The sequence below is a fragment of the Anser brachyrhynchus genome, assembly GCF_964034855.1.
Source record: "Anser brachyrhynchus genome assembly, chromosome: 2".
Classification (NCBI taxonomy): domain Eukaryota; kingdom Metazoa; phylum Chordata; class Aves; order Anseriformes; family Anatidae; genus Anser; species Anser brachyrhynchus.
Window position 1 is genome coordinate 32,748,364 of NC_137695.1, and position 26,054 is coordinate 32,774,417.

Sequence of the window (26,054 nt, forward strand, 5' to 3'; positions counted from 1 at the left end):
TCTCATTGTAGAAGCACACAGTGTGAGGTTATACATTGCTTTTGAATGGCAAGAGGGGGGAAAAAAAGTTTTAAATCACTTTTGTTCTCCTCTGACATAAGGACTTTAATGTTATATGACGCAGGAAAAGCTATCCTTCAGAGCTAGCCTCTTCTCTGGGCTGCGAACCTTAGGAGGAAAGGAGCTTGGTCAAACCTGTTACACTTATGGACGAGAAATTATGACCTAATGGCATTTCACACTCGCTCTGTAGCATTCCTAGTTAGCTGGATCAGAGATGGCAGCAGGAGAAAAAATAAATAAAAAAATCTTTCCCCAAGAAACTTGAAAGGCAACAAAACTACCTCAAAGGACAAAGCACCTGAGCAATCAAATGGATCTGAACCGAGTTCAGAAGGTGGAAAGTAACGTATGCAGTTTTGTACAGCCCTGGAGGTAAACCATTTATAAACAAATACTTCAAACTCTTCCTTCCTCTCTTACTCCCATGCATTACTGAGGAAGCATTAGCAAGAATTTAGGAGGGGTACAAAAGGTGACTGAGGGAACAACCAACCAGCCAGCACCCAGGCTTCAGGTCTGCCTGGGACACACGTGCCTTTTGACAGTTGCCATGAAAGCTCTCTGCATATACTCCAAAATCACTCTGTTTGGATTATCATTTTAAGCGCCTTCTTCTGCTTGTGTGCTAAACCAGAATATGTATTAGAATAATCTACCATGTTACAGACTATGCTAAATTCCAATGCATAGTATGGAGCAGTGCAGTTCAAAGCATTTCTCCTTATTTTCAACAAAGAAAAAAAAAAAAGTACCCTCCTGTGCCTAGCTCTTCCAGCAGTTTCCACTGAGGAGTTGTTAGGAGGAGTTATTACTTCCCCACACCTTCTGCAGCGTCAGGAATTCCTTTTAGACTAATCTGAAGACAAAACCAGTTGGGTTTAAACAAAGTCCTATGACAATTCAATCTGATTTTGATAGATCAATTTTGGTCTTGTGTTTTCAAACCTACATTTTAGCTAAGGCAGTAATGGGGAGTTTCTTCCTGACATTGAATCACGTGCGGTGATAGTTCCTGCAAATGTCCTGCAAGACATGTTTCTGAGCTCACAAGGAATGCAAGAGACCACACAGGCAAAAGGAAAACACACTAAAAGACAAACAAAACAAAACAAAAAGAAAAGAGTCTAACGAAGAACTTAAAGCCAAACAAACAGGAAACACGACCAGCAGATACAAAAAATAAAAGGCTTCAAGCTTGCTAGAAGGAAGGACTTGAACTGTGAAAAATGAAAGATAGACCTGTATGAAACTAACCTAGTGAAATGTTTTGCACCTACATACAGCACAATGCCTTTCTAGCAGCTGATCGTTTTACTAAAATTGTTGTAATAGCTAGTTTTACACGCCTGAGGTAGCAAGTAGTGTCCCAAGGCAAAAGATTTATGGTTTGCTCTGGATATAATGGTATGAGAGGAGCTGGCTGCCAAATGGGCCTGTGATTTGAATAGGGCGCCTTTGGTTTGGTAGGTGGTGTATTTGTTCTGCGGCTGGAGTTCACTAGAAGAAGTTGTTTGATGCACTGGCCAATGATAACTATCTTGGGAGAGGGAGAAACCCAAAGCCTCCAAGTTTCAAGGAGAGAACAGAATGAAGTACTTGGGTATATGGAAAAAAAAAGGAAGATTACAAAGTCCATGGCAACATGAAGTAGATCAATTCATGGGGCACTTTGTGGTTTATCACTTTAAAAAAGATTTATTGACCCCACATCTTGGTAATTTTTAGTATTAAATTGACCTCTTTTGAAGACTAAGCTGCATGAGAAGACGAGACAGTAGTTTTGGAACAGAGCCTTAGAAATAACACTGCTGGTTTGGCTCTGCTTCCCATATTGTTGCTTAGCTTTAAAACTTTTCAGCAGGACTTCAGTCTAGTGACCAGCGTGAATCACTGTGGAGTAGATTAACACAGTGTTTTCCCAAGTGTCTAATCTCGCCTTGGGATCAGAATACAAACATGAGCAAAGCATCCTTAAGATCCAAGGAGTCCTCAGAGCAAGCCTGCAATTCAGCCCCGCCAGCCTTTGTGTTTCCTCAGGCTCCTCGGCATCACTTCGAACTTCCAGAATTCTTTGAAAGTCCTGCTCTGACTGAAAGCTTTTCCTTTGCACACTGAGCACAGCTCTCAGCTTGCCTGCGAGAATGGTGTTATATGTGTAGCACCTTATCCTAAAAACCCCATTTGCTGGATGAACTCTTCCTTTCAAGCTTGCTTTTTATTGCTAGAAGGCAAGTTTTGGAGGAGCTGTGTCTGCATTCTCTCTCTTGTGCTTGATGATTTTTCTGCTATTTTAACACTCCTGAAATCAGGGAAAAGCTTTGCACTTCTGAACCAGCTTCAGAGGGAATGGCTGAGAGACACTGAAAGTTTGCTAATCTGCTTGCATACTGCTACAAGAAGGAGATGGGCCTAGTGGAATCCAGATTAGGCTCTCATTGAATTGTTAACCAGCAAGTTCCTGGATTTGGCATTTTGACATCAAGAGATTGATCAATGCCATTTAAAAGTATTCTGTGGCCTGTGTGTGAGGATAAAGAAATATCAAACGCATTAGGAAATGTGGCAATAGGCGGTTCCAAGTCACTTATGTCAAAAGGAACTTGCACAAGAAGGGACAACAAGTAAGATCAGTAGAAACAGTAGAGCATGCATAGAAATGAAGAAGGACCAGACAGTCATTAGGTATGCTTCAACCCAGTTCAGGTCATTGGCCACTACTATCTATATAAACATCTCTACTGTCATTTTAACCTTAAAGTAAAAGCACTGATGTGCTTAGGCATCTATTCTGACAGTGCCTACTTACCTGTATGTATGTGGGTGTCTTCCTTAAAGATTAATACAAGTAAAATGCAAGTGTGTTCTCTGATATCTAATGAAAACTGTTGTGTGTTTACTTACGTAAGCACAAAGAATAACAATAAAGAGGAGCTCATGTATGAGAGGAGTCCATATAACTAAAGATGGAAAAAGCAGGCCCACAGACAGCCCCGTCATGAGGGGTGAGATGTGTCAGTTCAGGATTATTACATGCTTTTTTCTATATTAAAGGATGATAGTCTTGTTCAAACGGAAAGCAACAACAAAATTTGTATGTGAAATTCCTAGCTTGCTGTAATAAAAGATTGAAGTGAATGTTCCTTAAAACAAATCATATAGGAAATTTCCAACCACATTTTGAATATATTACAAATTAAAAGGAACACACACTTATGCATGTCACTCCACCACCTTTTCTCGTGTTACAGTTAGGTCAGAACTAAAAAAATAATAAATAAATAAATACAGGGACTGTAGTAAGTACCATAATATAAAATTACATGTTGATTTTTCCATGGGCTATTAATATCTTGTTACTGTGAGACTGTACTGGTTGGTGGTTTCTGGCTTAGTGGTGTTTGGCTTGTAGGTAAAGGAAAAAAAGAACAATATATCAAGACCTCCTCCAACAGGAATACTGACCTCCAACTGCTATTTTATGTAACTTATTTTTGGTTATTTCCACATTTTTACTGTTAATAGAAGCTGGAAATAGCATTTTATCTTCTTAGCCTCTACACATTTTTGTGCATGCTCAAAAAATACGTGCAGAAATGCTTTTTATCTTACTTACAAGTTTTACTAGTATCAAGATCAAGACTTTCTTAGCTTCTGGAACCCGGGTGGAATTCCAGGAGACATTCCACCGGGTAATATAGTAGAAGATGTAAAATTGCCAGTAACGGGGAGAGAAGAATTTTCTGCAGTAATCAGTCACAGGAGAGGGTGGGAAAAGCAGTGTAGGAGCAGTGCCTGATGTATTCTCTGAGGGCAGTGCCTTTTAGACACTCCTAAACCCACTGAGTCATAATCCACTGATTTCCTTCTCCCTCTCTTTCAAAAATAATTCTGCTCCTAAATATCTAACAACAAGCTGTCAAAGAAGTTCCATTTTTAACACAAACCTGAACTTCCCTTTGCTTGTGAAATGATTCAGAGTTAGGAGACTGAAATATTACCATGTAGCTTGTAAAGGTTAGTGGTATTTAGTTATTGATATAAAAACCCCAGTGAGGGATTGCACTGGTAGGGGGCTGCTAATCAAATACAGAACCTTTCGCCTTTGGGTCACTGGATCAAATCTGTCTCTTGTGAATAATGCCCAAAGCTAGCTACAATTTAAGTTTTTGGTGCCCTATATAAATGAAATATGTAGAAATTAGAGATTGAAAAGACCTGTTACAGCTCACAGCCTGTCCCCCTCCCAGGGCAGAATCATTCTCTCTAGCGCATTTCCTGATTATGGCTATTACCAGTTCCTAGTAGGTCCTGTCCACATTGCAAGGCAAAGCAGCTGGTATTAATTGCTATCGACATTTAACTGGGTCCTCGTGGACTCCCTGCCCTGGCACTGGAGAGCTAGGAGGGGTCTGCAGGCACCTCACTGCTGCTGCCTGCATCTGCAGGCAGCACTGAGCTGCCTGGGGTCGGGGAGCAGGCCAAAGTCCCAGCTTCTTCCCACCCTGTGCAAAATACCTTATAATACAGGGGGATTACTGAATCTCATTTTCATTGCCTCACTTATCCCCCTTTAGAAGTCCTACCAGGGTCCCTTCCATAACCAAACAGCTGCAGGTCATAGTTCCAAATTGTAGGTCTGATGGATTAGTTCAGGTAGCTAAAGAAAAGGCCAGATATTAGTTCAGACATTGATATGGACTAAAATTTTCCCAAAGTTTGGAAGAGATCAGTGCAGAAAGGCTTGCTTGGGGCTTCTTTTTGATTTAAATGAAAAGGTTTGAACCCTATTATCTTTTACAACTTCCATTTGCAAGTAATTAACTATGTTGCAGGATCTCTGTTATTAAGTGCTAGGAACTGCATACTGGCAATATTAATGTTACTCGTGTAAGGTATTTAATGACACCCCGAAACAAGCTAGTAGCAGTGGCCTGTTTCAAAATAATATAAACATGTCATAACTTAAACCATTTCTAAATCTCTAGACAGGAGCCCAAGTGGGTCTACTTTCACTCACCTGCCTTTGAGTGCCTGAAGGTGCAAGTTACAACACAGACAGTGTGGATTCTAAGTGGGATTTCCTCACCACTCCTACTTTTGGCCACATGTGCCTGTCCCACAGCCTTTAAAATCCAATGTTTCCTGCTAAAGATGCTGGAAATACAAATGCAGCCTTGAAATCGGAGTATTTTTAGAAAGAATGCTGAGTGCTGTTTGCTCCCTCAGTGCACCAAGCCTGCAATGCCAGAGGAGGGTGATGTGGTGGTGCTGCCCTGCACACAACAACTTAGTGCCCGGCAGGTGCTGCTGGGGCTTGCTGTCACCTCCCATGTCATCATGCATGGTCCCCATCTGGGACTCACAAGTACCCCATAAAGTGCAAGTCTCTCCATCAGCAGTGTAGCCAACTGCTGCTGCCTTACTGGAGTCAACTCATTTCTGAGATTCACAGTGCCAAAGCTTCAGCTGCTGAAAAACTCGAGTGATCATAAAGGAAGATCCTTTGGGCTTCAGAAATTTTACAATCAGGAGGTTTAAGAAAAGTAGCAAAGATTTTAAAACAAAAGAGCACCAAACAGGAAAAAAGTTGTCCAAAACATCACAGTGAATTTGCAAAGGGGACACTCCACACTTTTTCCAAGAAAAAGAAAAGAAAAAAAAAAGAAAAATAAAACAAAATATCCTGTGTTGTGAAATGTCTTTTTAAACACAGATTTAGAGAATGAAATTGAGGGTTATAAACTAGTAGCCAACAAAAGCAAGAAAGGCTGGAATGTTGGTAACCAATTGCAAAGACAGGATCCAAGCAAAACATCTTGAATTGCTAGTACTGTAATAAATTACAGTTTTCACTTTTGTATTCTGCAAGTGAAAACAGCACTAAGTCAAGCCTGAGAGAAGGAGAGTAACGGATGACCTTTCTAATCCACCCGCACCCAGTACAAGTAGAGGAGCTCCAACATGGAGCAGTGAATACTGAACATGAAAATGATACGAAGAATAATGCCCATCACTGCGTGAAGGGACAGATTCTGCTCCCATAAAATGGGGTTCCTGTGTTGCTGAAGAGTTAATTGTCAGGTAGCAATAGATGAAAGGCAAACCAGACTCTGGGATGGTCTGCTATGGTAGCTGTTATCTCATTTTCTTCCATGGATTAATTTTCCCCTCTTTAACTTTAATTAGATAAAAGTCCAGGGGTGGGAGGTGGCCCTGGAGTGCTCAGAGGGCAAGAAGTGGTCAAGAGCTGGTTTCTCTCAAACTTTGATTAGCCTATTTGATAAGTGATACTAAGCACCCCAATTGGTTAATGAATGAGGGGTTCCCGTGAGGTAAGTGGCTGGGAAATTTAGCCTCCCCCACCAGGGCAGCAAATATGTAAACTCCTGTCCTTCAGTTAGGTGTCTACTGTGGTTAGGACTAAGAGTGATTTATGTCCTATCTGGGTCCTGGAGTGTATCTACATTGATTGACTCCCTTGATCTTGACATCAGTCACTTGGACTTTCAGAGAAAGGGGGAACGTAGGAGATAATGAAAGCTACATTAAAGAAGACCTTACCATTTATGTAAACGTTATTCTGTCTTCAAAGGCAGAACTATCTTTCAACAGAAAGGAGACTTATTTCCTACTTGAAAATATTAGGAAGAAAAAGATGCAATATTTAATATTGCATAATATATAATATTGACCCCCTAGCTTTAGTGCCAGCCTCTACCTTTGTTTTTTTTTCTCTTTTTTTTTTTTTGACTACTTTGCATTATAGTTGCAAGTTGTACTGCATACTGCTTGAAAGTAGTGGTGCAGACACCCTAACGTCTTGTGCAAGGAGACATCACACTCTCCCAATGGATATAATCAAAAAATACAATGAAAAAAAAAGCGAAAAGAGAAAATTAAGAGTTTAGAGAGTAGAAGTGTAGAGAAAACATTTAAAAAGTTCACACATTACTATTAAATGTGGGACTTTCATACATACAAGTCCATGGCAGTATAAACCAGAACATTCAAATAAATCTAAAATGAACCTCACAAATGATCCCCTAATGAATACCACCTACACAATAAGATTTCTCCGGCTGGCTGCCAGGCTCTCCTTAGCCCTGAGAGCATGGGGCAGATGTGGGGCATGCTGGGACTGGGAGGGAGCCAGCAGTGTCCTCACCCTGCTCCACAGGTGAGCCACCAGGCCAGGTGCAGTATGAACATCAATTAAAACAGCATTTTTGAAAATGCTGCGCAGACAGGTAATTTGTGGAAGGTTGAAAATATGCACAAACTCACCTGTGTAAGCATCCCTAATTCTGCTACAGATCATCTTCCCTAAGAGAGATGCCTACAAAGTTATAAGAGCATCAGACAAAGCAGAGGAAGAATGGTTATTCTTCAAGTCCTGCAATATTAGATTTGGGGAGCTTTTGCTGAAATTACAAGGAGAGCAGTTTAAAGCAGACAAGAGTGTTTCTTTGCACCGTGAGTAGTGAACTTATGGAATTTGTTGCCACAGGAGACTGTGGAGGTGCCAGCAGTTCAAAACAGTAGAAGACAAATAGATAGACAATGGGATCATAGATAGTAAAGGGAAGAGGCATGGATGTGTCTCTGACATCTACAGAACAAAAATTCGGGATGCTAGGAGAGTACGAGGGGAGTAAATTGCAGAGCCAAGCTCATGCGCTTGCATTAAATAGCATCCCCTGTTGCCATGGTCTGAGACAGTATTCAGCTCAATGGGCTGGTCTGATCTAAAAATCTGATTTGGCTGTATCTAGTGCTTCAGTCATAGCCAAACTTAGATTCTTCTATTAAATTTATGTGTTTTTTTTTTCTGTCTAGCTTCAGGGTAGAGCTCATTTCTGCTTTCTTTTTCGTAAGCCATGAATTAGTCTCCTGAAGACAAGCTGTCAACAAAACAAGTCCTTTTCTTTCTTAGCTATGTCTTCCAAAAAGTTTAAAATCTGTCTACACTACATGCAAAATGCAGTAGCTATATTCCTGAGAATTTTAGGCTGTCTTAGCAATGGATTAAAAGTGCTAGTTTACAAATTGGAAGGTAGAGAATTTATAGTCTGGAATCATCTTATTAAATAGGTCAAAAATTAGGACAAGTATGTAAAACTGAGTAATCAAAGTAAAATGAAAAATCTGTGGCAAATCTTTGTATTAACTCTTATGTTTATGTGGGAGGACACATGAAGAAATTCTTAGTTGCTAAGTCCTACATGGCATGTTTGGTAACTAGCAGTAATAACATTTGTACTTCTAAATGGAATACGATTCTCTGTCTGGGAGAAGTGGGCATTAATATGTAACCTGCAGAGCTGGGATATTCCTGTGGCACTGAACAATTTCTTTGTATTGAAAAGATTAGAAAAAATATACATAGCAAGGAGATAAAGTTTTCTTACTCTTCATCTCACACTGAAGAGCTTTCCTATTCTGAACATAGAAACACAGAATTTCATCATTTCAGGAAAAAAAGTTTTATTTTAGCAGCAATATGGGAGCACTGCTAATCAAAAGAAGTCCCCAGAATGAAGTGGCATTAATATGCCTGGTCAGAACAAGGTAGTGGGCAGTACAGATTGTTTCCTGGACAATATCTCTGGACAGATAATATCTACAGAGTGGTATCTGTAACATTATGCTAGTTCTGCTATGTTCCTTGTCCTTTTTTCTGCACACTTAAACAAACAAGCTTACACGTGTGAAACCCCCCCACCTAAAAACGACCTAAAAAACCCCACCCAACATATCTAATAACTGAAGCACAACCACAATGACATGGAAAAAAAATTCTATCCAAGGAGCTGTTCTTGAGGTGTCTCCCCTGTGGGTTAGGGGGGTTTAGCTGTACTTGACTTTGAGGTTTAGGTTCTCACACTTCCCTTCTCTTAAATAAACAGTAGTTTCTGGCAAATCAAAGAAAACCACACCTGACCTTACATTTATACCTGTGATTTCTTTAGGTCTGCAATGTTATCCTGAGAGAATAGAGACCCTTTAGCAGAATTCCTTGATGGATTTATTGCCTTCTTCTTACAGAAATAAACAAACGCGTCTCCTACACCGGAGCAGCTGAGCTATGAGATCAGCTCTGTGCTGACAGTCAGCCTCTAGATCAGATTATGAACTCTTCACTTGGTAATCAAAAATCCAGAGGCATATTGCCATTCCTGAATTACAGTCCTCAAAACTCCTAATTGCTCTGTACCGGGCAGGCAAATCCCTGTCACCAGCCATCAGAACATCCACTGGGCAAACAGCCCAGCTAAGCAAACAGTTTGGTCTAACATACACACGAGCCGACAGCGTTAGATGAGAATCACACATGTGCATAAAATGTGCTCCAGAAGAAAATGTCTAAAGAAAACTGCATTCATGCTTTGTCAAGGTTTAGCATATACTCAAGGTGATAAATCATCCGTTTCTCCTCTCTCCATCCCCCAGCTGCACAGTGACTAAATACCTCTATCAACCAAGCCTTTTAAGTTAAATCAACCTTTTAAAAATTCCTCTTTCTTAATGCTCTAACATGCATGGGTTCACAAAATTAAATTACAATATTTTTTATCTGTTTGGGATCAGAACTGTTTCTTCCTCCTTGTGTTTACTTTCCTTCAGTAGCTGACATCAAAATGTTTTCTGGAATGCTGGGACTAAATAAGTTATGCTTAACTCAATATCTAATACAAATAGCCCTGGGGAAGCTCCAGCAACACAATCATAAAAGCTACAGTTTCTTTTAATAGCTTGCCACACTTTGCTGATATAGTATTTCTCTAATCACCAATCTTTACGTGCCTTCCTGACCTTGGAGCTCTCTGTCCAAATGACTTTGCGGTATCAAAGGCTCGTGTCATTGGAAGAGTGAATGGCTTTCATTTTTCTCCCTGAAACTTCCGGTTCCTGGCATCTGCAAAGAATTATTCCAAGCAGTGTTTTGCTGCCTCGCGGCCAGTGCCCTGTAGTGGCCTGCCTGATGGAAGTGACTTTTCCCCAAAAGGTGACCGTGGTCAGCGGTGGGCGGGTGCCGCCGCCGGTGCGCAGTCAGCCCTGCTTTCTCAGCTGATTCTGCCCGGCCATCGGGCTACCGCAAGCATCGTTACTCTGCAGCAACTAATTACCATGTTTTTTGAAAGGCAATAAATAAAGAGGGCATATACTGTTTTATAGCAAATACAGCAGTAAACAGAAACCCTCCAAAATAAGCATAGGTTCAGAAGACTTAATATTACAACAAAAGCGAAGTCCAAAGTTTAGAAGCGTTTAAACAAGTAAAGGGTCCCTCCCTCTCATTGCAGGGAGACCTAGGGAAACACTCAACAGAAAATAACCCTGTATAAATGTCTAAAAAGTCACAGTTGTGCTGCTCTGACCATTTCTAGGCCATGACAGTCAGTGGCTGGATCCAAATTCTGTTACTTAGCCTGTGTGATTTGTCTCTGTTAAAGCTGGATTCTTGTTCTCTCTGTATAGCTGCACCATCCAGACCCCCATCCCATTTAATTTTTTGCTCTGGTTTCTCATATCTCCCCTCCTTTTTATTTTTTAAATAAATATGAAATGCAATTGGACCTATACTGGTAGTTAAAATGGTAGAATAAACTAAATGAAACTCATAGCTTTTGGGGGGAAGGAATGGATTTTAATTTACTCCCTCCCCCCTCCCCCTTTATTTTTTAAGTGCATTCTGGCCTTAGATCCACAACTGCAGTTATGCACCCTTAGTGCTGAGCACTGAACCCTCATGCTGCAAAGGATAAACTACTTGAAAATTCAGTAGCTGGGCTAGATAAAGCCAGGAAGAGATAAGGTGACACAAAGGCTTAGAGATGTTAGAAGACTGGTGTAAGCTCATACAGCTGATCAGTAACAGATAAAATTTGAAAATCCTGCTTTTTCTTTTAAGAGACAAGATTAAGACAACATTCTTCAGAGATGGATTATGTATTTGAATTACTTAAATTAAATTTTAATTCAAAGAATGAAAACAAAACATCTTCAGAGATCCAAATCCTCCCAAAGCAACCTAACTTGACCCAAAATTTATTCAGAGCTTTCAGACTCTGGTGCAACTCTTTCAGCAGCATGGCTCTGTAACCTTTTACTAAATGAAAAGGAGAGGCTATTCTGGCCACTTTCTCCCTTAGGGGAAGGGCAGCCACTAGGGACATAAACTTTTCAAAGCCAGAGGGAGCCAGCCATCACGCCCTGCTCGGGACTTCTCACTGTCTTTGTTCTCATTAAAATACAAACATTAGGTGACACAGCTAACGTCTCAGGTTTAGGCATCAAGTGTGCGCAATGGTCGCTCCATTCAGAAGCCTTCTCCAGCTAATTAACATGCTTATAAAAATTCATTAGAAGTCTTGCGACTTCAAGAACCTTCTCCCTAAAAAATGAATACCCCCCACCCCCAAACTGTTCAGGATGTAATGTATAGAATGTAGTGTATTACTATAGTGAGGAGTATTGCTGTATGACAGCAGCAATCATCAAGGCTTAAAACCAGGCTAAGGAGGAAAAAGTAACAGAGCTGGATCATAGCTCAGACGGATGCCCCATCACATACACGGGGAAAAACAAAAAACAACCCTGTCTCATATTTCCAACCATAAAGTAAACGGCTTCTAAATTCTCCATAGACTGACTAAAAATAAGGAAAAAAGGCCAGGTAGCAGCAGTCAGATTCTTCTGAGTTAAATTATATCCACGTGTATAGCACATTTCAATGTCCAAGGAGCTATTTGGATGTGTGAATCTGACCTTTGATGAAAAACAGGGATATTTCTAAAACTGTCATTGGAAGTCAGAAGCTCAGCCACAACCTAACATATTTTTTCCCGTTGTAAATGTTATTATTAAGTGTTTAATTGCTTAATAGGTTTTCCTACAGAGAGCAGCAAAGAGAAACACCAAGACCCATAGTCAGGGGGTTTCTATAGAGGAGGATTTTGAGAAGGAGAGAAAGAAGGAGCTGGCCTTCTGTCCTGAAGATGTTTAATCCTTCCAGAGGCTGGAAAGAAAACAGACTGGATATACCCAATAAGACTGGGGACAGCAAAGACCCCAAAGACACAACAGCTGAGAATTTTCTGAGGCTCCTGTGCCACAATGGCACTATGTAGGTCACAGAGACCATCAGCCTTCCCCTACTCACCCAAGCTGTTCAGAGTCCTTTTGCATCCACTTAAAGCTATGAAGCAGGGATGCACTAATTTGTCACAGTTCAGTGCCTAACAGCTATAATATTTTTATAGTTTCCATTGCTCTGACTTTTCTCCTACCCTTTCCCAAATCCATCACAAACAAAACAACTTCTGACTGTACCTCTACTACTATCTGTTACAATAAGAAACCCTGAAAACCACAGTGCTACATTATTTCCAACTTAAAACAAACAGAAATAGAGACTATTCTTGATGTAGAGCAATTATTACAGATGTAATGGTTAAAGGAAGGACTTAGAAATCAGGATATGTAATCACAATTCACTTTAGATTCATAATTCATAGTCTTTCTACACCTTGGTTTCCTGACACATAAAATATTCTCTATGTAGTAGATGAATTACAATTTATTTTCATAGGTTAGCCTTTTATAGGTTTGAGTCAAGTAAGCAATACATTTGCGTGCATATACACAAAAGTTATTACAGAGGAAGAAAGAAGGAAAAAGACAGGAAGTATAATAGTATATGTATTCCAAAAGAAAAAAAAAAAAAAAAACCCTGCATCTTATGTGACATATATCTATCTGAAGGTAAAAAACAGACAAATATAAAAACAACAACAACAAAACAATCCTAAGAAATTATGCCTGAAAAAAAAGATTTAAAAGCTAATAAACCACTGGCAAATCAGGAAGCACAGCTACAGTCCTGCAACACAGAAACAAATATTTCCAAGCACAAAATGATTTCATTTGTCACAGGCCCCAGATCTAGAGGTATTTGGGGACAGCTATAATGTTATCTTGAGTGAACACAGGGCCAACATAATTAGGAATAAAGAGGTAAGAAGCAAGGGGAATTGCCTGCGTAACTTCACTTTGCAAAATCCTCCCATGGAAGGTGGCAGGTAGGAAATCTGTATAATAACAAACTTGTCACAAGACAAGGCCAACTAAATACAACAATTAGAATTAACATTCTGCTTTGACTGGTTCCCTGGATTACTCCTCTCCCTCCTCCAATGTTTCATTCAATGTAGTTAAAGCTGTGGTTATTGATTTTCTGCAATATTTTCCAGTACATTTTTTCCCCAGGATTGTGTAGCTGCAAGAAGACTGTCTCTTCTTTGTGGGCATTGCTTTAAGAAGCAGCTATTGAAGTGCCAAACCCTCCTCACAGATATCCCAGTGAAAACACAGACTAAATTTCTTGGTTCTCCTTTAGTCTACGTAGACTTAGACCTGTGTAAATAATCCAGTCTGGCCACAAAAAATGGAGTTACAATGCATGTAGTCATATAATTATGACCTTCTAGTGAAAGAGATGACCTTCTCCACCAACTGTCAGGTCCTTTCTTTTGACAATTACTGGAAGACCTCTGCTCTTTGACTGCAACCACACAGCCAGGATGCTGGATTTGGGCTTCCCAGCTGGCTCATCTGCCCCTTCCTGACTGCTTGTGTTCTTCCTGCTCATCCACTGACTCCAAGAGCATCTCTGGCATGTCGATGCCCTTCTAGAGGTGCTGTGGAGCTATGCTTAGGGAGGTGCTTTAGGGACTGCACCAGCAATGGAGCTGATCTTCCTATATATACAAATTGAGATACCACTATTTTAGCTGGCCTTTAAAAGAAAGGCCGTGCTTCTGAATACTTAGCAGACATCCCCTGAAAAATTAACTTTTTTTTTTTCTTAATATAGAACATGATTTTTGTTTCATATTTAGGCAGTCCTGAACATTTTAATCAATATACCTAGACTTCTGTGTTTTCTCTTGTCTCAGAAAGGATGAAAATCATAGTAACGAGTAACAGGGCCTAGATGAGGAATATACACCCCTGGTCTCTAATTTTTGTCCTCTGATCTCTTAAACGTGCAAACTTATTTTCCTGCAGGTGAATCCTGTATGCTTTGAATCAAGATCTCTTCTTGATAGAGAAAAATACCATGTTGGCTAATGCAGTGGTAAGATCCTTATGTAGCATGATCAAATCAGTGAACCAAGACCCAGAAGGGCTGTACTGGGACAAATATTATTTCTCCCCATTTCTCTTCTCCAGTTAGATTTTTTTCGTAGTTTTGTGATTTTTGCTCTTGCAGTTTTTATAATATCTTATGATGGACAAGGATTCTGATTACATGAACTCATGAAAGACTCCACTCTGTTGGCAAATGAATAAAGGCAAAACGGAACATGGAAGACAGTTGACCATACAAGGAAAATAGCTTTCAAATTTTAAAAAACAGAAAAAAATATGGAGCGTTATCACAAAGATGACAGGGTAAGGAGAGAACAGAAGAGATCACAGCTTATGATGTTCAGTCCTTTAGATTCTGTAATATTGCTACCCCTCTCTTCTTTTTAGGTGCACCAAGACCTTCACACACTCCTTGTGACAGCAGTGTAGCCCCTAAGTTCTTTTTCAGATGGGACATCTTTGAAGTACATTGTGATGAAGCAAGTTCATAGTTCAAATCAATTCATTCATTTTTCCCATGAAATATAATAAGCATTATGGTCTTTTTGAATTGTACTTTGCATTTTGAGGGCCAAAATTTTCTTAAGGAATGAGAAATTGGAGAATTTATTTTGCAGTCTGCATTATAAAATTAGTGCTGTGTTAGCACATATTATGTTCCACATTCCTTTTTAATCCTCTGGTTGTTCCTAAATCAGCAAACATAAGGGTTTCTCCCCCATTTTCAAATCGCCCATCTGGCAGTTCTAACCCTTGTTAAAAAAAAGCAAAACCTATGCTGAGAAGGATTTACTTGGAAAGTCCATAGTTTCAAGAAATGTTTAAAAGTAATCTCTAGGTGCTTATTATGTTTTTCTTTTAATTATTTGTAATTTGGTCTTGTTCTATATTAAAAAACAGAGCAGACTGTACCTGTTGACTGCAGAAATGTACATATTTACAGAACATCCCTTATATTTATGGAATAAATATATATTACTCTAAGTACATAGATCTGAAAAATATATAGTTTCTCATTTTCATCCGTAGCATCCTTCTTATATTCAATTCCTATATTTTGTAAAGTTTCAATTTATATCACCATTTCACTATATACCAAAAATTCTGCATGCCAAAATCAATGAAGTGATGAGATAAGCATTGCAGAGTAAAAGGTATTTTTGAAATAGTGTGGGATATTTTCAAATGTGTGTATATTTTCAAGAAACTGTGTGATTCTTAGTACTAACATGTTGGAGAATGGAAGTATGCTGATGTTTTTACCACACTGTAGTAAGGTGTGATATTTGGCAATCTTTCCGTCGGAAATCTTCAGAGAGGTAGAAGTCCTCCAGCAAGAGACTGGAACCTGGTATTCACCAGGTTACAACCCTGATGTCACACGGGTGGCAGCAAAAATGGATGGATTGTATAAAAGAGCTTGTGTTGCAGGCAACATTAGGATGCAACATCTATGAAGGTGATCTATGGAGAGAGAACAGTTGGTAAAACACCTCTGCTACTCCTCTTCTGCTGGCCACAAGGTCAGTTGATGCTTCCCTTTCTGACTTCATGTACATCCATAAAAGTGAAAAGATATCTGCAGAGGGCTTCTATATGTCCTTGTGATATCCTTAGACATCTATGCATTGGTGTGTATGTGTTGTATATTGAATGACAAGGGTTTCCATGCGTTTTTCTTTCTATTAGACCCAAATAACTTCAATTTATTCTATAATAAAACCTGAAGTCAGCAGAGTTGCCTGTTAGACCAAAGCAAAATCTGCTTAAGTATGTAGAAAACACAGATCTTCAGCAGGGCTGCTGCTGAGTTTAGCCTGGAAGCTACTATTTCTCTGCATGCAGACCATACTAATAATACTTCACTTAAAAAGAAAACATACAGTCTGCTAAGAAACATGGTTCCCATAAACAACAGAAAAATGGTTGAAATGATCTGCATAAAGGAACACCAAGCTGACTTGCTGATACCGTTGATGAGAGTTGGTCTACATTTCCTGGAACAATGAAACAGGTTGGACAGGTGTTTTTTTCATTAATTAGTTTTGCCCAACTAGCAGTTTAATTGAATGACTGTTGGAAAGCCACTAAAATTAGGTGGCAGTAACAGTTAATTGCTAAGAATATGAAGGCTATTTATTCTTCACCTCAGTGTAAAAGAAAAACACAGTTGTTAATAATGAAAGTTAGAGCATGGCGTGGACAACTGTATTTTCTTATTGGTATTCATTTCTGCACTTCTCTGTATTCTTTTATAGAAAGTACCAAATGACTTCAGGAAAACCTCGTGGTATTTATAGTAAAAGTAATAAAGTAGCAAGAATTCTCTAAAGAGATTTGAAAAAAAAAAAGTGCACAAGACATTTAGATTATCCCTTTCTCCCCCAATCATTTATGTATTAATTTTACATCTTTGTGAGAGTCAGAGAGGTAAGACAAGATTCACCCAGAAGCGTGAGTTTTCGAGGAGATGCTGCATTTACTTTGGATATGTGCTGCACACACAACAGAGTCACTTAGCAGAAGTGACAGAAGTCAAGTACCTGCCAATGTCAGGAGTGAAGGCGGGTCTCACAGGAGCAGGAACCAGGAGAAAAAACAGAAGCTCAGCTGGACCTTTGGAATTTCCCACCAGCGGAAAGTGTTCAGCTTTCATGATCCACCTCATTGTCACTCCCAGATACCATTTCCCATCACTCCCTTCCTCTTAATCATGCCATGCTTCAACTTCCTGGCTTGCATTTCTTCACAAGGATAACTCCTCAGTCCACATAGCCACATCAATTTCTCACTTAGATAAATGCTCAGATTTTTGGAAACTCCCTATATAGGGAAAGTAACCTTTATTGTCGTCTCTTTGAGACCATAGGTCAGCAACCCACCCCTCTCCCAGTGTGACAGTAAGAGCAAGGGATAGGGTCCTGACCCTGCTATTATGTCCTAAAAACAAAGGCAAGTGGTGTGACACCAGCCCTGAAACATGCATTTTGTCACATAACCTGAGGCAGGGACGTGTCCTCTCCCACATGACTTAATGCAGGAGCACACTCTTGTCACTCCATTAGTCGTATTTGCTCTTCTCCTCCTCCTTGTACCACAAGACAAAAGTGTTGACATTTTAATGATGCGTTTTGCCAACCCAGAGGTGCTCCTGCCCTAGAAGGGAAGGATGGCAGGGAAGGGGCAGGGAACTCTGCAGCAGCAGCTTTGCTGCCCCAGAAACAGCAGGGAAAACAAAGCTCTTGGTGAGTGGGTCACTGCACCCTAAGCAGCCACTGCAGTAGGGCCGCCCCTTTTACTAAGCCCTGCCCTGGCAACAGCTGGACTAAGCCTTTCCCCGGTTCTCAGGAACACAAGGAGAGGCAGAAGCCAGTGGGGCTGTTTTATTCAATGCAGCAACCTTATGCCAAGGCTAATCTTCTCTGCCTAGGACTCTAGGTATGGGATTTCATTCCACTGTTTTGTATCTGCACCCAAGACTCATTTGATAGGACTTCATCTCTGTTTAACCGCTTTGTAGTCAACACTGTGTTCTTAGTTTATAGAGTTGGGTTTTCTATTGCGGTAAAAATACTGACCACTTGTGAGCCAGTATACCCACATGTCTCAAGGTTAGCTGCCCTATTTCTTCCTGCCTATTCTTCTGCTTGTTCTAAATCAGTTTCTACCTATTCAATCTGTGTCTGTACTTGCTATTTATTTTTCATAAATATGCTGATTCTGAATTTGTGGCTGACTATATTTCAGATGGCAAATTTTTTTTTTTTTTTTTTTAGTTTTATTGAAAGTGGTGACTATGAAAGTTTGTGGCTTTACATGTGGTTTTGTCAGAAATAGTATGGGTAGGCTTTCTCGGTCATGTGTTTTCTTTAAGTGATAGAGCAATTTAAAGGAAGACCTCCACCTGTTAATATTTAGGTTGTCTAGTTTGACAAAGATAAATCATTCCTGCACTTTCACATTTGTACACACAAATATTTTCAGGTGATCTCATGGCCTATTTTTTTCCTCATTTTTTGAGGGCAACTTTTTTTTTTTTTTTTGAGGAGATCAGGCAGAACGGTAATTCACAGAACTACTGGGTCAAAAGAACTACAGCCTCTGCTGACATAGAACTCCTTTTGTCCTGATACTCCTTGCTTAATAATTCATCACTCTCTTCATTTTTTCCTCCACCAAGGTTAGCCCTACTAATATTTTCATGAAGTCCATACTTTTTGAAGCACTGTCAACTACCTACCTCTGAACTGCATGAGAAGTTCTTAGGTGCTCACAATTTCTGACTGAATCAGACTTTGGATGATGATGTGCTGGTTTGGGTCTCAAGCTGTCATCATAGGCACCTTAAAGCAGGGCTGAGCTCCGTTTGCTGCAAGTAGAGGCTGCCTGGCTGGATGTGGCCACTGGCCAGCCTGGGAATCCCTTGGATGCATTCAGCTACAACAACATTGGGAAGGAAGGCAGGCAGCATTGAGGGGGGCAGGACCTGAAGCTACTATGGTGCTACAGGGGTCTGGAAGAGGCTAAGGAAAAGGGCCTCCAACAGGAGCTACTGGATGAGACAAAGTAGAAGATCAGATGGCAGAAATACCCTTCAGAAGAAGGATCTGGAAGAAGAAGTGCTTTGAAGGCAACAGGTCTTCCTGCTAAGAAAGTTTTATTTTCATCCTCACTTAGGGCAAAACTTCCTGCAGCACAAATGCATTTTTCCTCTTCAGTAATAATTGGTCCTGTGGGTAATTTTCAGGAGACAACATGGAAATTATAGGGGAAAATAACCCTAGAGAACAGATTCAAAGAAACATTCTCAGAGGAAAAAGCATCATAAGTTTAGTAATATTGAAGGTTTTGGGGGCAGTGGAGAGGACAGATAGTGTGTGAATGATTTTTAACAGTTACTAGACATCAGTACACATTTCATACCTAGCAGAGCGCCATTAGAGGCACAACAATAGAGAGCTATAAACCTGGCCACAAATATACGAGACTCTCTAAGCATTAAGCTTGCTATTAGGAATTACAGATTTTGAATTTATTGAGGGAAGTTTTCTATTGTAACAAAAAAAAAGCAAAAGCATAAGCCCTGAAGAGAAACATGTAGATATCCATACATACTTAGGATTTTTTATGCCTATACCATAATCCTTGGACAATTAACAGCAGTTAAGCTACATATAAACATATCAAACTGAATTAAGTTAAAAAAGAAAAAAGAAGCAGAGCAGCAAAATAAATTAGGAGTGAATCCTTTTTTTTTTCCTGTACAAGACATAATATTTCAAAAGGGCACCGAATCATAGACAATTCAGCCATACTTTAATACCCAACATAGACCATCTAACAATCCAACCAAATACACTTGCAGATCACCAGTTCTCAGAGCCAGTAAAACAAGAAAGTAACTTTTATTAAAATCCTCCAAACACACACATCATTAAGCACTAAAACATAGAAATCATGTGTCTATGCATAAGGAGCATTCACACCAACCCTAATGACTTCCAGGTCCTCCTAGACAACAAATAGCAAAACAAAGAGAATAACAAATATTTACCTCCTATACCACTGAAAAGGTCATCCTCTCTTCAGATACCAATTCTAAATATCCTCCTCAAAATAATTACTGAGGGCCTGAGCTAGTTCCTTGGGAAGATGAAGAAAGACCCCCATTTGCTCCAGCCGAGGCCCTAATTGCTTGCCTCTACTAATGAACTAATCTCAGACACCTGGAACTAGCAGGCTCCATGCCGGGCTGGCAAGGCTCGGGTTACCTAAGAAATGCTCCAAACATATTCACACAAATCACTAACCCTGCAGATGTGCAAATACTGCTTTTGTCATATTGCTGGAGAGATGGACATGTGTTTGCGGTGCTGTAGCACATAAAACCCAAAGATGAATTCATTGTGTTGCACTAATCCCTTCCAGAGGCCAGGTGGGCATTTGGGGAGCCAGATAAGCATGTTGATTATCCATGTTACCCTTTGCATTAATCCACTTGTGACACAGAGTATCACAAACATTCACAGCATAAATATATAGATGGCTGGAAAAATATGTATGTGAATGCCTGTTATCTGCAAAATGAAACCAAATCAGGAAGTTAGCCTAAAACTTTGGCTAAAACCTAAACAAGTCTAAACTCTGATGATGTCTAGAGTTTTTAAAATTACAGTTAAAGAATGTGGAAGTCACCTGAGGACGTAAGCAAACCCCACTGTAAGCCTTGTGAGATAAACTACTGCGCTTTTAACAATTTTTAAAAGTTTTTCGCAGGCAAACCATTTTCTGTGACCTCAGAAATTAAAGCAGGTGTCATGCAGCCTTCTATCCAACCATCCACAAATTTCTTGTCCTTCCCTGGGCTGATTATGCTGGTAAACATGTGTCAAATTTTAGGTATGTGTCTGCTTTCATTTGAGGAGGGTAGAATGGTATAAGCAAAACACAGTTCATCAGAAAAATGCAAGAGAACAGGAACAGGCTCTCCTTTTGGTCTTTGACAAATTGCTAAAATGTATAGCTGGCTGGCTCTTAGGTATTTTTCACAAAGTTTGGTTAGTATTTAAAAAAAAGTACCCTCATTTGTTCATATCCCTGAAAAATAGTGTTATTTATATTGCTTATATAGAAACAAACACCTAATCTTTTTATAAGCGAAAGAAGCAACATTTTCGTGACTTATTTACATTTGGTATTCCAAAACGTTGGTTTCCCCTTCTTCAGGATGCCAAATAAATAAATAAATAAATAATAATAATAATAAAATAAACCCACTTATTTCAGCTTCTTAAGGTCAGCCACCTAGATTAGATTTTAGACATTGATTGAATAGCTAACTTACAGCTTCACTGGATATAATTTTGCAGGCATTGTACAAGTGAAGTTCAGTTCTGAAAGTAAAAGGAACGCAGACAAGGCTTGGAGCGCCAAGTCTGTCAGCACAAAGGAAAGTCTAAAGAGAAATTGCTGTGTTCAGTATGAACCCCCAGTGATAGCTGAATTTCCAAGAAGATTTCCTTCAGAGGTATATTTAAATAACACCACTTAATGCAAACTGCCGGAATGCAGAGATGCACCCTTACTAGCTTAAAGAACATTTCAATAGGGAAAAATTACTAATGTCTTCTACACTGTAGTAATTATCAGAACAGTGGGCTTAATTAATGAATTGTCATTAGTTAGTGTAAACACTGAAAGATAGCTTCAAAAATCCCTTAGACTGAAGAACTACCAGATACCATCTATTTAGTAAATGTAGTGAATTTAACCTATGAGGTCGAGGAGAGCACCAGAAATAACAAACACTTTGCTGATTTCACATATGGTAGTAAAACTGTGTGTGAAGAGGGGCTTCTGCAGTTCGGTAGGAGCATGTCTTCTTCCAAACTGCTTGGCTAGCTCTCTTTGGAAAAGTAGGCAAGAGCTGGTGGATACAGTTGCATCAGGGACAATGCTGCTGTCACCACTTTACCCTGAGGTGCAGGAAGCAATTGTGCCACAGAAAGCAAAAGGCTTCTTGTGCCTTCACTGCTGAGCACTCAGACAGCATTGAGGAAAGTGAATGGTAAATCCTCACAAAGGAATTTATCTACTTCTGTTCTCCACAGTGAAAATATCCAACACAATAGCATCCATGTGTTCTTCACTTCTCCTTTCCAAATGCATGCACCCATAACAAACTTCACAAAAGATGTGTATACCTCAGAGATCAAAAAAGTCCCCTCTGAAAATCATTAGTGAAACAAAGTAAATAAGGCACTTAGGTATTTCAAGAAAGAATTCCTGAATGTTCTGTTATGTTCTTAAGGAAAGGGAATATACAGACCTGTTCAGATACCTCCAGATATTTTCTGGGATATATAACACCATCCTGTCACCATGCATTGAAAAATAAAAAATAGTTGGGGACTGTTGTTTTAAATAGTTGTATTTAAAAAAAGGGAAATGGTTCATGACCCCAGACCAAGACAATTCTTGTAAAACCTCTTCTGCTTACTCATATTTTCTTTCTTCATTCAGTCACTTTTGACAAGGCCTCAGGTGATTTACCCTTCCCATGACCTTGTCTTTCCACTGAAGTGGTGACCCTCAGTATTAGTGTGGGTTTTGAGGCTGCATTTTAAAGCATTTGTCCTGATTTCAGCTGTTACTGATGAGCGCTCATTTTCCTAAAGGCCTCTTTTCTTGCATGCAGGGCAGACATTCTCGCTCCCCACAAGCTGGGGATTCAGTCTGCAGCTGGTGGTGGGCTGGGGTAGGTCTGGGGCGCTCCCGCCTGCCTTCCTGTACAGCCTGAGCTCTGCTTCACCTCTCCCAGTTTCCAGCAATGGCATCCTGATCTGTCCCAGAATGGCAGCATTTGGCACCACTAATTGTTACTGGGTTTAAAATAATAATAATAATAAAAAGCCATATATACCATGTATATATTCCTGTGTTTATATATGTACTAGGCCTGGGTGAGGATAAATAGTGTCTGTAAATCTAAGATGGGAGTGTGAACTTCAACTGGATTTATATTGGGTTGGTCTATTCTCCCACGTGCTTGGTGACAGGACGAGGGGGAATGGGCTAAAGTTGCTCCAGGGGAGGTTTAGGTTGGATATTAGGAAGAACTTCTTTATCGAAAGGGTTGTTAGGCATTGGAATGGGCTGCCCAGGGAAGTGGTTGAGTCACCATCCCTGGAGGTCTTTAAAAGATGTTTAGATGTAGAGCTTAGTGATATGGTTTAGTGAAGGCCTTGTTAGTGTTAGGTCAGAGGTTGGACTAGATGATCTTGGAGGTCTTTCCAACCTAGATGATTCTGTGATTCTGTGATATTGCAAGCTGGCTTGGAAATCTCTTTCTTGCTTTTGCTTTCTGTTGAGGTTCTAGGACCGTATGCACAAAAAAATAAAAATTGGGAAAAAAAAAGGGGGGGTGGGGCTTGGGAAGCAATCCTGCTCTGTGGAGTGATTGAATGCAGAGGTTCCTACTGACTTCAGCAGGGCCATGGTTTCAACCTTTGTCATGTCAGCAGAAGTTGTCATCTATTGACAAACAAGATGAAGGTTGACATCTGCCTTTCTGCTCTGTCTCAGTCTTTTTACTCCTTCCTACCTTTCACTGAAGTGTTTAGTACTGCCTGCTGACAGAAGCAGTTACGGCCAAAAAAAAAAAATAGGCCTGAAGTGGGATCTTACTCAACAATCCTTGGATTTCTAAATGATTTGTGAATACCGATGTTCAAAATGTTCCTGTTTTCCAGGCAGTTCTGGGAACCGAGCCCTCTGTCAAAACTTGCCTCACGGTTCCTCAGCGAATTTGGTACTGGGTAATAGGGACACTGCTCTTCGCTTTCAGTGCTCTAGGAAGATTTGATTTTAATTTGTTTGTATAGGATCATAAAGTGCATAGTCTAACACCATGTTATATATTCAAGATGTTACAAAAAGATTGGTCTTTTATAACTCTGCATGTGAAGCTGTCTTTTCCTCTGTCAGGGAGAACTGACAGGTTGCCTGCCATCACCTCCTCTCCAGCAAAGACAGGAGCCCACAATGTCAGTGTGAAAACATCTGTTGAATGGATTTATTGACTAGGTCTTAGGTGTGCTTTTTTTTTTTCTCCACACTGTTTATTACAGCCCTGACCTAATGAACTTAATTTGTTGACATGTTTCCCTCAGTGTCTTACTTGATCCTGTCTCACATTTCTTTCTACTGTGCTGTTTTCTTGGCAACAGGAGTTCCTGGCGCATCGGCGTGTCCACCAGTTGCAAATCTACCAGGCTCAGATGGCTACAGTTGGCATGGCGGGATTAGATAAACATCGGCCGGTGTCCAGGACCCCACCTTCCCCCACTGACTCCGCATTACCTCACCCAGCCATGGACCAGCCCAGCCAGCATGTCTACACGACTGGTAGGATTCCCTAAAGACTGTTTTTAATAGGCAGGGCAAATGCGTTTGTTCATGTGGGATCAACAGATTTAAATGCCTCGAATAACTCCTGCAGCATTGCATTCAGTTTTAGCCCTACTGTTCCTTGGTTTTATGACACCGTACTGGCATCAAGTCAACCAGTGCAGCTGATAAATCACAGGGTTAATATTCACACAGTCATAAATTATTATCATTGACTGGCTCTGGTAATATAGCAACAGGTGCATTTTTTGTGCCTTTAGGTCATTTACAGCTTTTTCTTTCATTTCCCTATCCTCTGGCTCTTTTCTTCATGTTCTGTTTTGTAAAGAGACCACCAGTAAGTTGAAGAAAGACCACCAGTAAGTGGGAAAGCTGCAGTATAATTCTCAATGTCTTCATTTGACAAGTCAGTCTACACTGCAAGGATGGTTTCCCTACAGAAAAAGAAAAACTGTAGCACTGACTGGAAAGTGATGTCAACTACAGCTTTGGTGTCTTTCAGCACTTGTGTGGAGTCTCTACAGAGGAAGGTTTTCTGGGCTGGCCCAGCGTAATCCAATCACTTAGGGAGCATCTCCTATCAGTCTGGCCTAGACTGCCTGAAGCAGAGGGATTAGGACCTTCAGTGAAAGGAAGAAAAATGATGACAAAAAAAGTCATTTTTATAGGTAACCTAACCTTGCAAGACATTCCATGTTTTTAAGAGTCTGAATATCAGCACAACATTACAATACGGTTAGAAGTAAAGTTTCACTTACTCTGTGCACAAGAAAGGGGAAAATAGTACTCGGAGATACTGTTTATTCAGGTTTTTATTGTTGGAAGTAATTGTTCCTTTGCATTGGTTGGCAGAATTTGCCATGCTCTAAAAGCTAACAGTTCTTGAGGACGTGACCATGGACTGATATAGGATGGGGTCCTCAAGGGGCACTGTATGTGGCTGTGTGAGACAGTGTGCTTTCCTGCCTCTCAAATTAGAATGTGAACCTGGAAAGCAAAAGATTATTATCTTAAAGAAAAACAAAACAAACAAACAAAAACAAAAGAAAAAGAGATGACCTAAAAGCACTGGTGAATGGGTGCAAGGTGACATTCAAAAATGAAAGAGAGAATTTCTTCTGTACATATACTGTCAATTTAGGAATTTCACTTGTTGGGTAAGAAACATTTGGACTGTACAGATAGAAACCCGCTAATTCACTTTCCATGAGTTTCTGCAAAAAGACCAGCTGTGTAGAGACAGTATTATTAGGCCAGGCCACTGTTTTTCTTGTTGTGGTTCGTAGAGTCCCCAAGACATTGTAAACTCATTCTGAAAGACTCACAGAAGACAACAAAAGCAAGCTCACTGTGTATAGTCTTCAAAGTCCCGTTCAAAAATCTGCAGTTTCACTGGAAATGTTGAATAGGGTTGCAAATTTAAAGGCTGCTGTTTGAGTCTGATTGCTAAAGTTTACTGACACCTCCTGTTACAAATCCCCAGATAGGGGACCAGGGCCAGGTGGGTAACATATATCCAGGGATTTGTGGCATCACCAGTGGAACTGTTTAAATGAGAAAATGTGAATATCAGATGGAGAGTAATAGAGGGAATAAAATGATGTAGGACAGACACTCAGTGCAGATGGTGTTGGGAAGTGTGACATACCAGGCACAAATGGCTCATTATTCAGCAAAAGGGAGCCTGATGGGGTTCTGGAGCCTGATGGGGTTCTGCAGTGGAAATACAGATAGTGCATATGCAGAGTCAAGGCATATTAAAATCAGGCAGGCAATTTAACCTTGTTCTTTTAGTAAAGCATTGCTATATGAACCACAGCACTGGAAAGAAAAAGAAAGAACCAATGTTGCTTATTCCACCTGAGATTCTCAATACTTCATTGAGCTCCCTTCTCTAAATAGGAAACAATTTTTTATTGAATCCTTGT

At 40.0% G+C, this 26,054-nt stretch overlaps 1 protein-coding gene and 1 long non-coding RNA gene across 2 annotated transcripts in view; one reads left to right on the forward strand and one right to left on the reverse strand.

Annotated features, from left to right (window-relative positions):
• The window catches only part of LOC308190206, a 34,909-nt gene extending 14,095 nt beyond the window's left edge, over positions 1-20,814 (reverse strand). Inside the window, exon 1 of the long non-coding RNA XR_013947007.1 lies at positions 19,772-20,814. This is a non-coding gene — a long non-coding RNA (uncharacterized lncRNA). The remainder of the gene's footprint in view (positions 1-19,771) is intronic.
• The window catches only part of HDAC9 (histone deacetylase 9), a 480,503-nt gene that overhangs the window by 301,415 nt on the left and 153,034 nt on the right, over positions 1-26,054 (forward strand). The window contains exon 12 of the mRNA XM_080581236.1: positions 23,946-24,123. Coding sequence (XP_080437362.1) covers positions 23,946-24,123 — 178 coding nt within the window. The remainder of the gene's footprint in view (positions 1-23,945; positions 24,124-26,054) is intronic.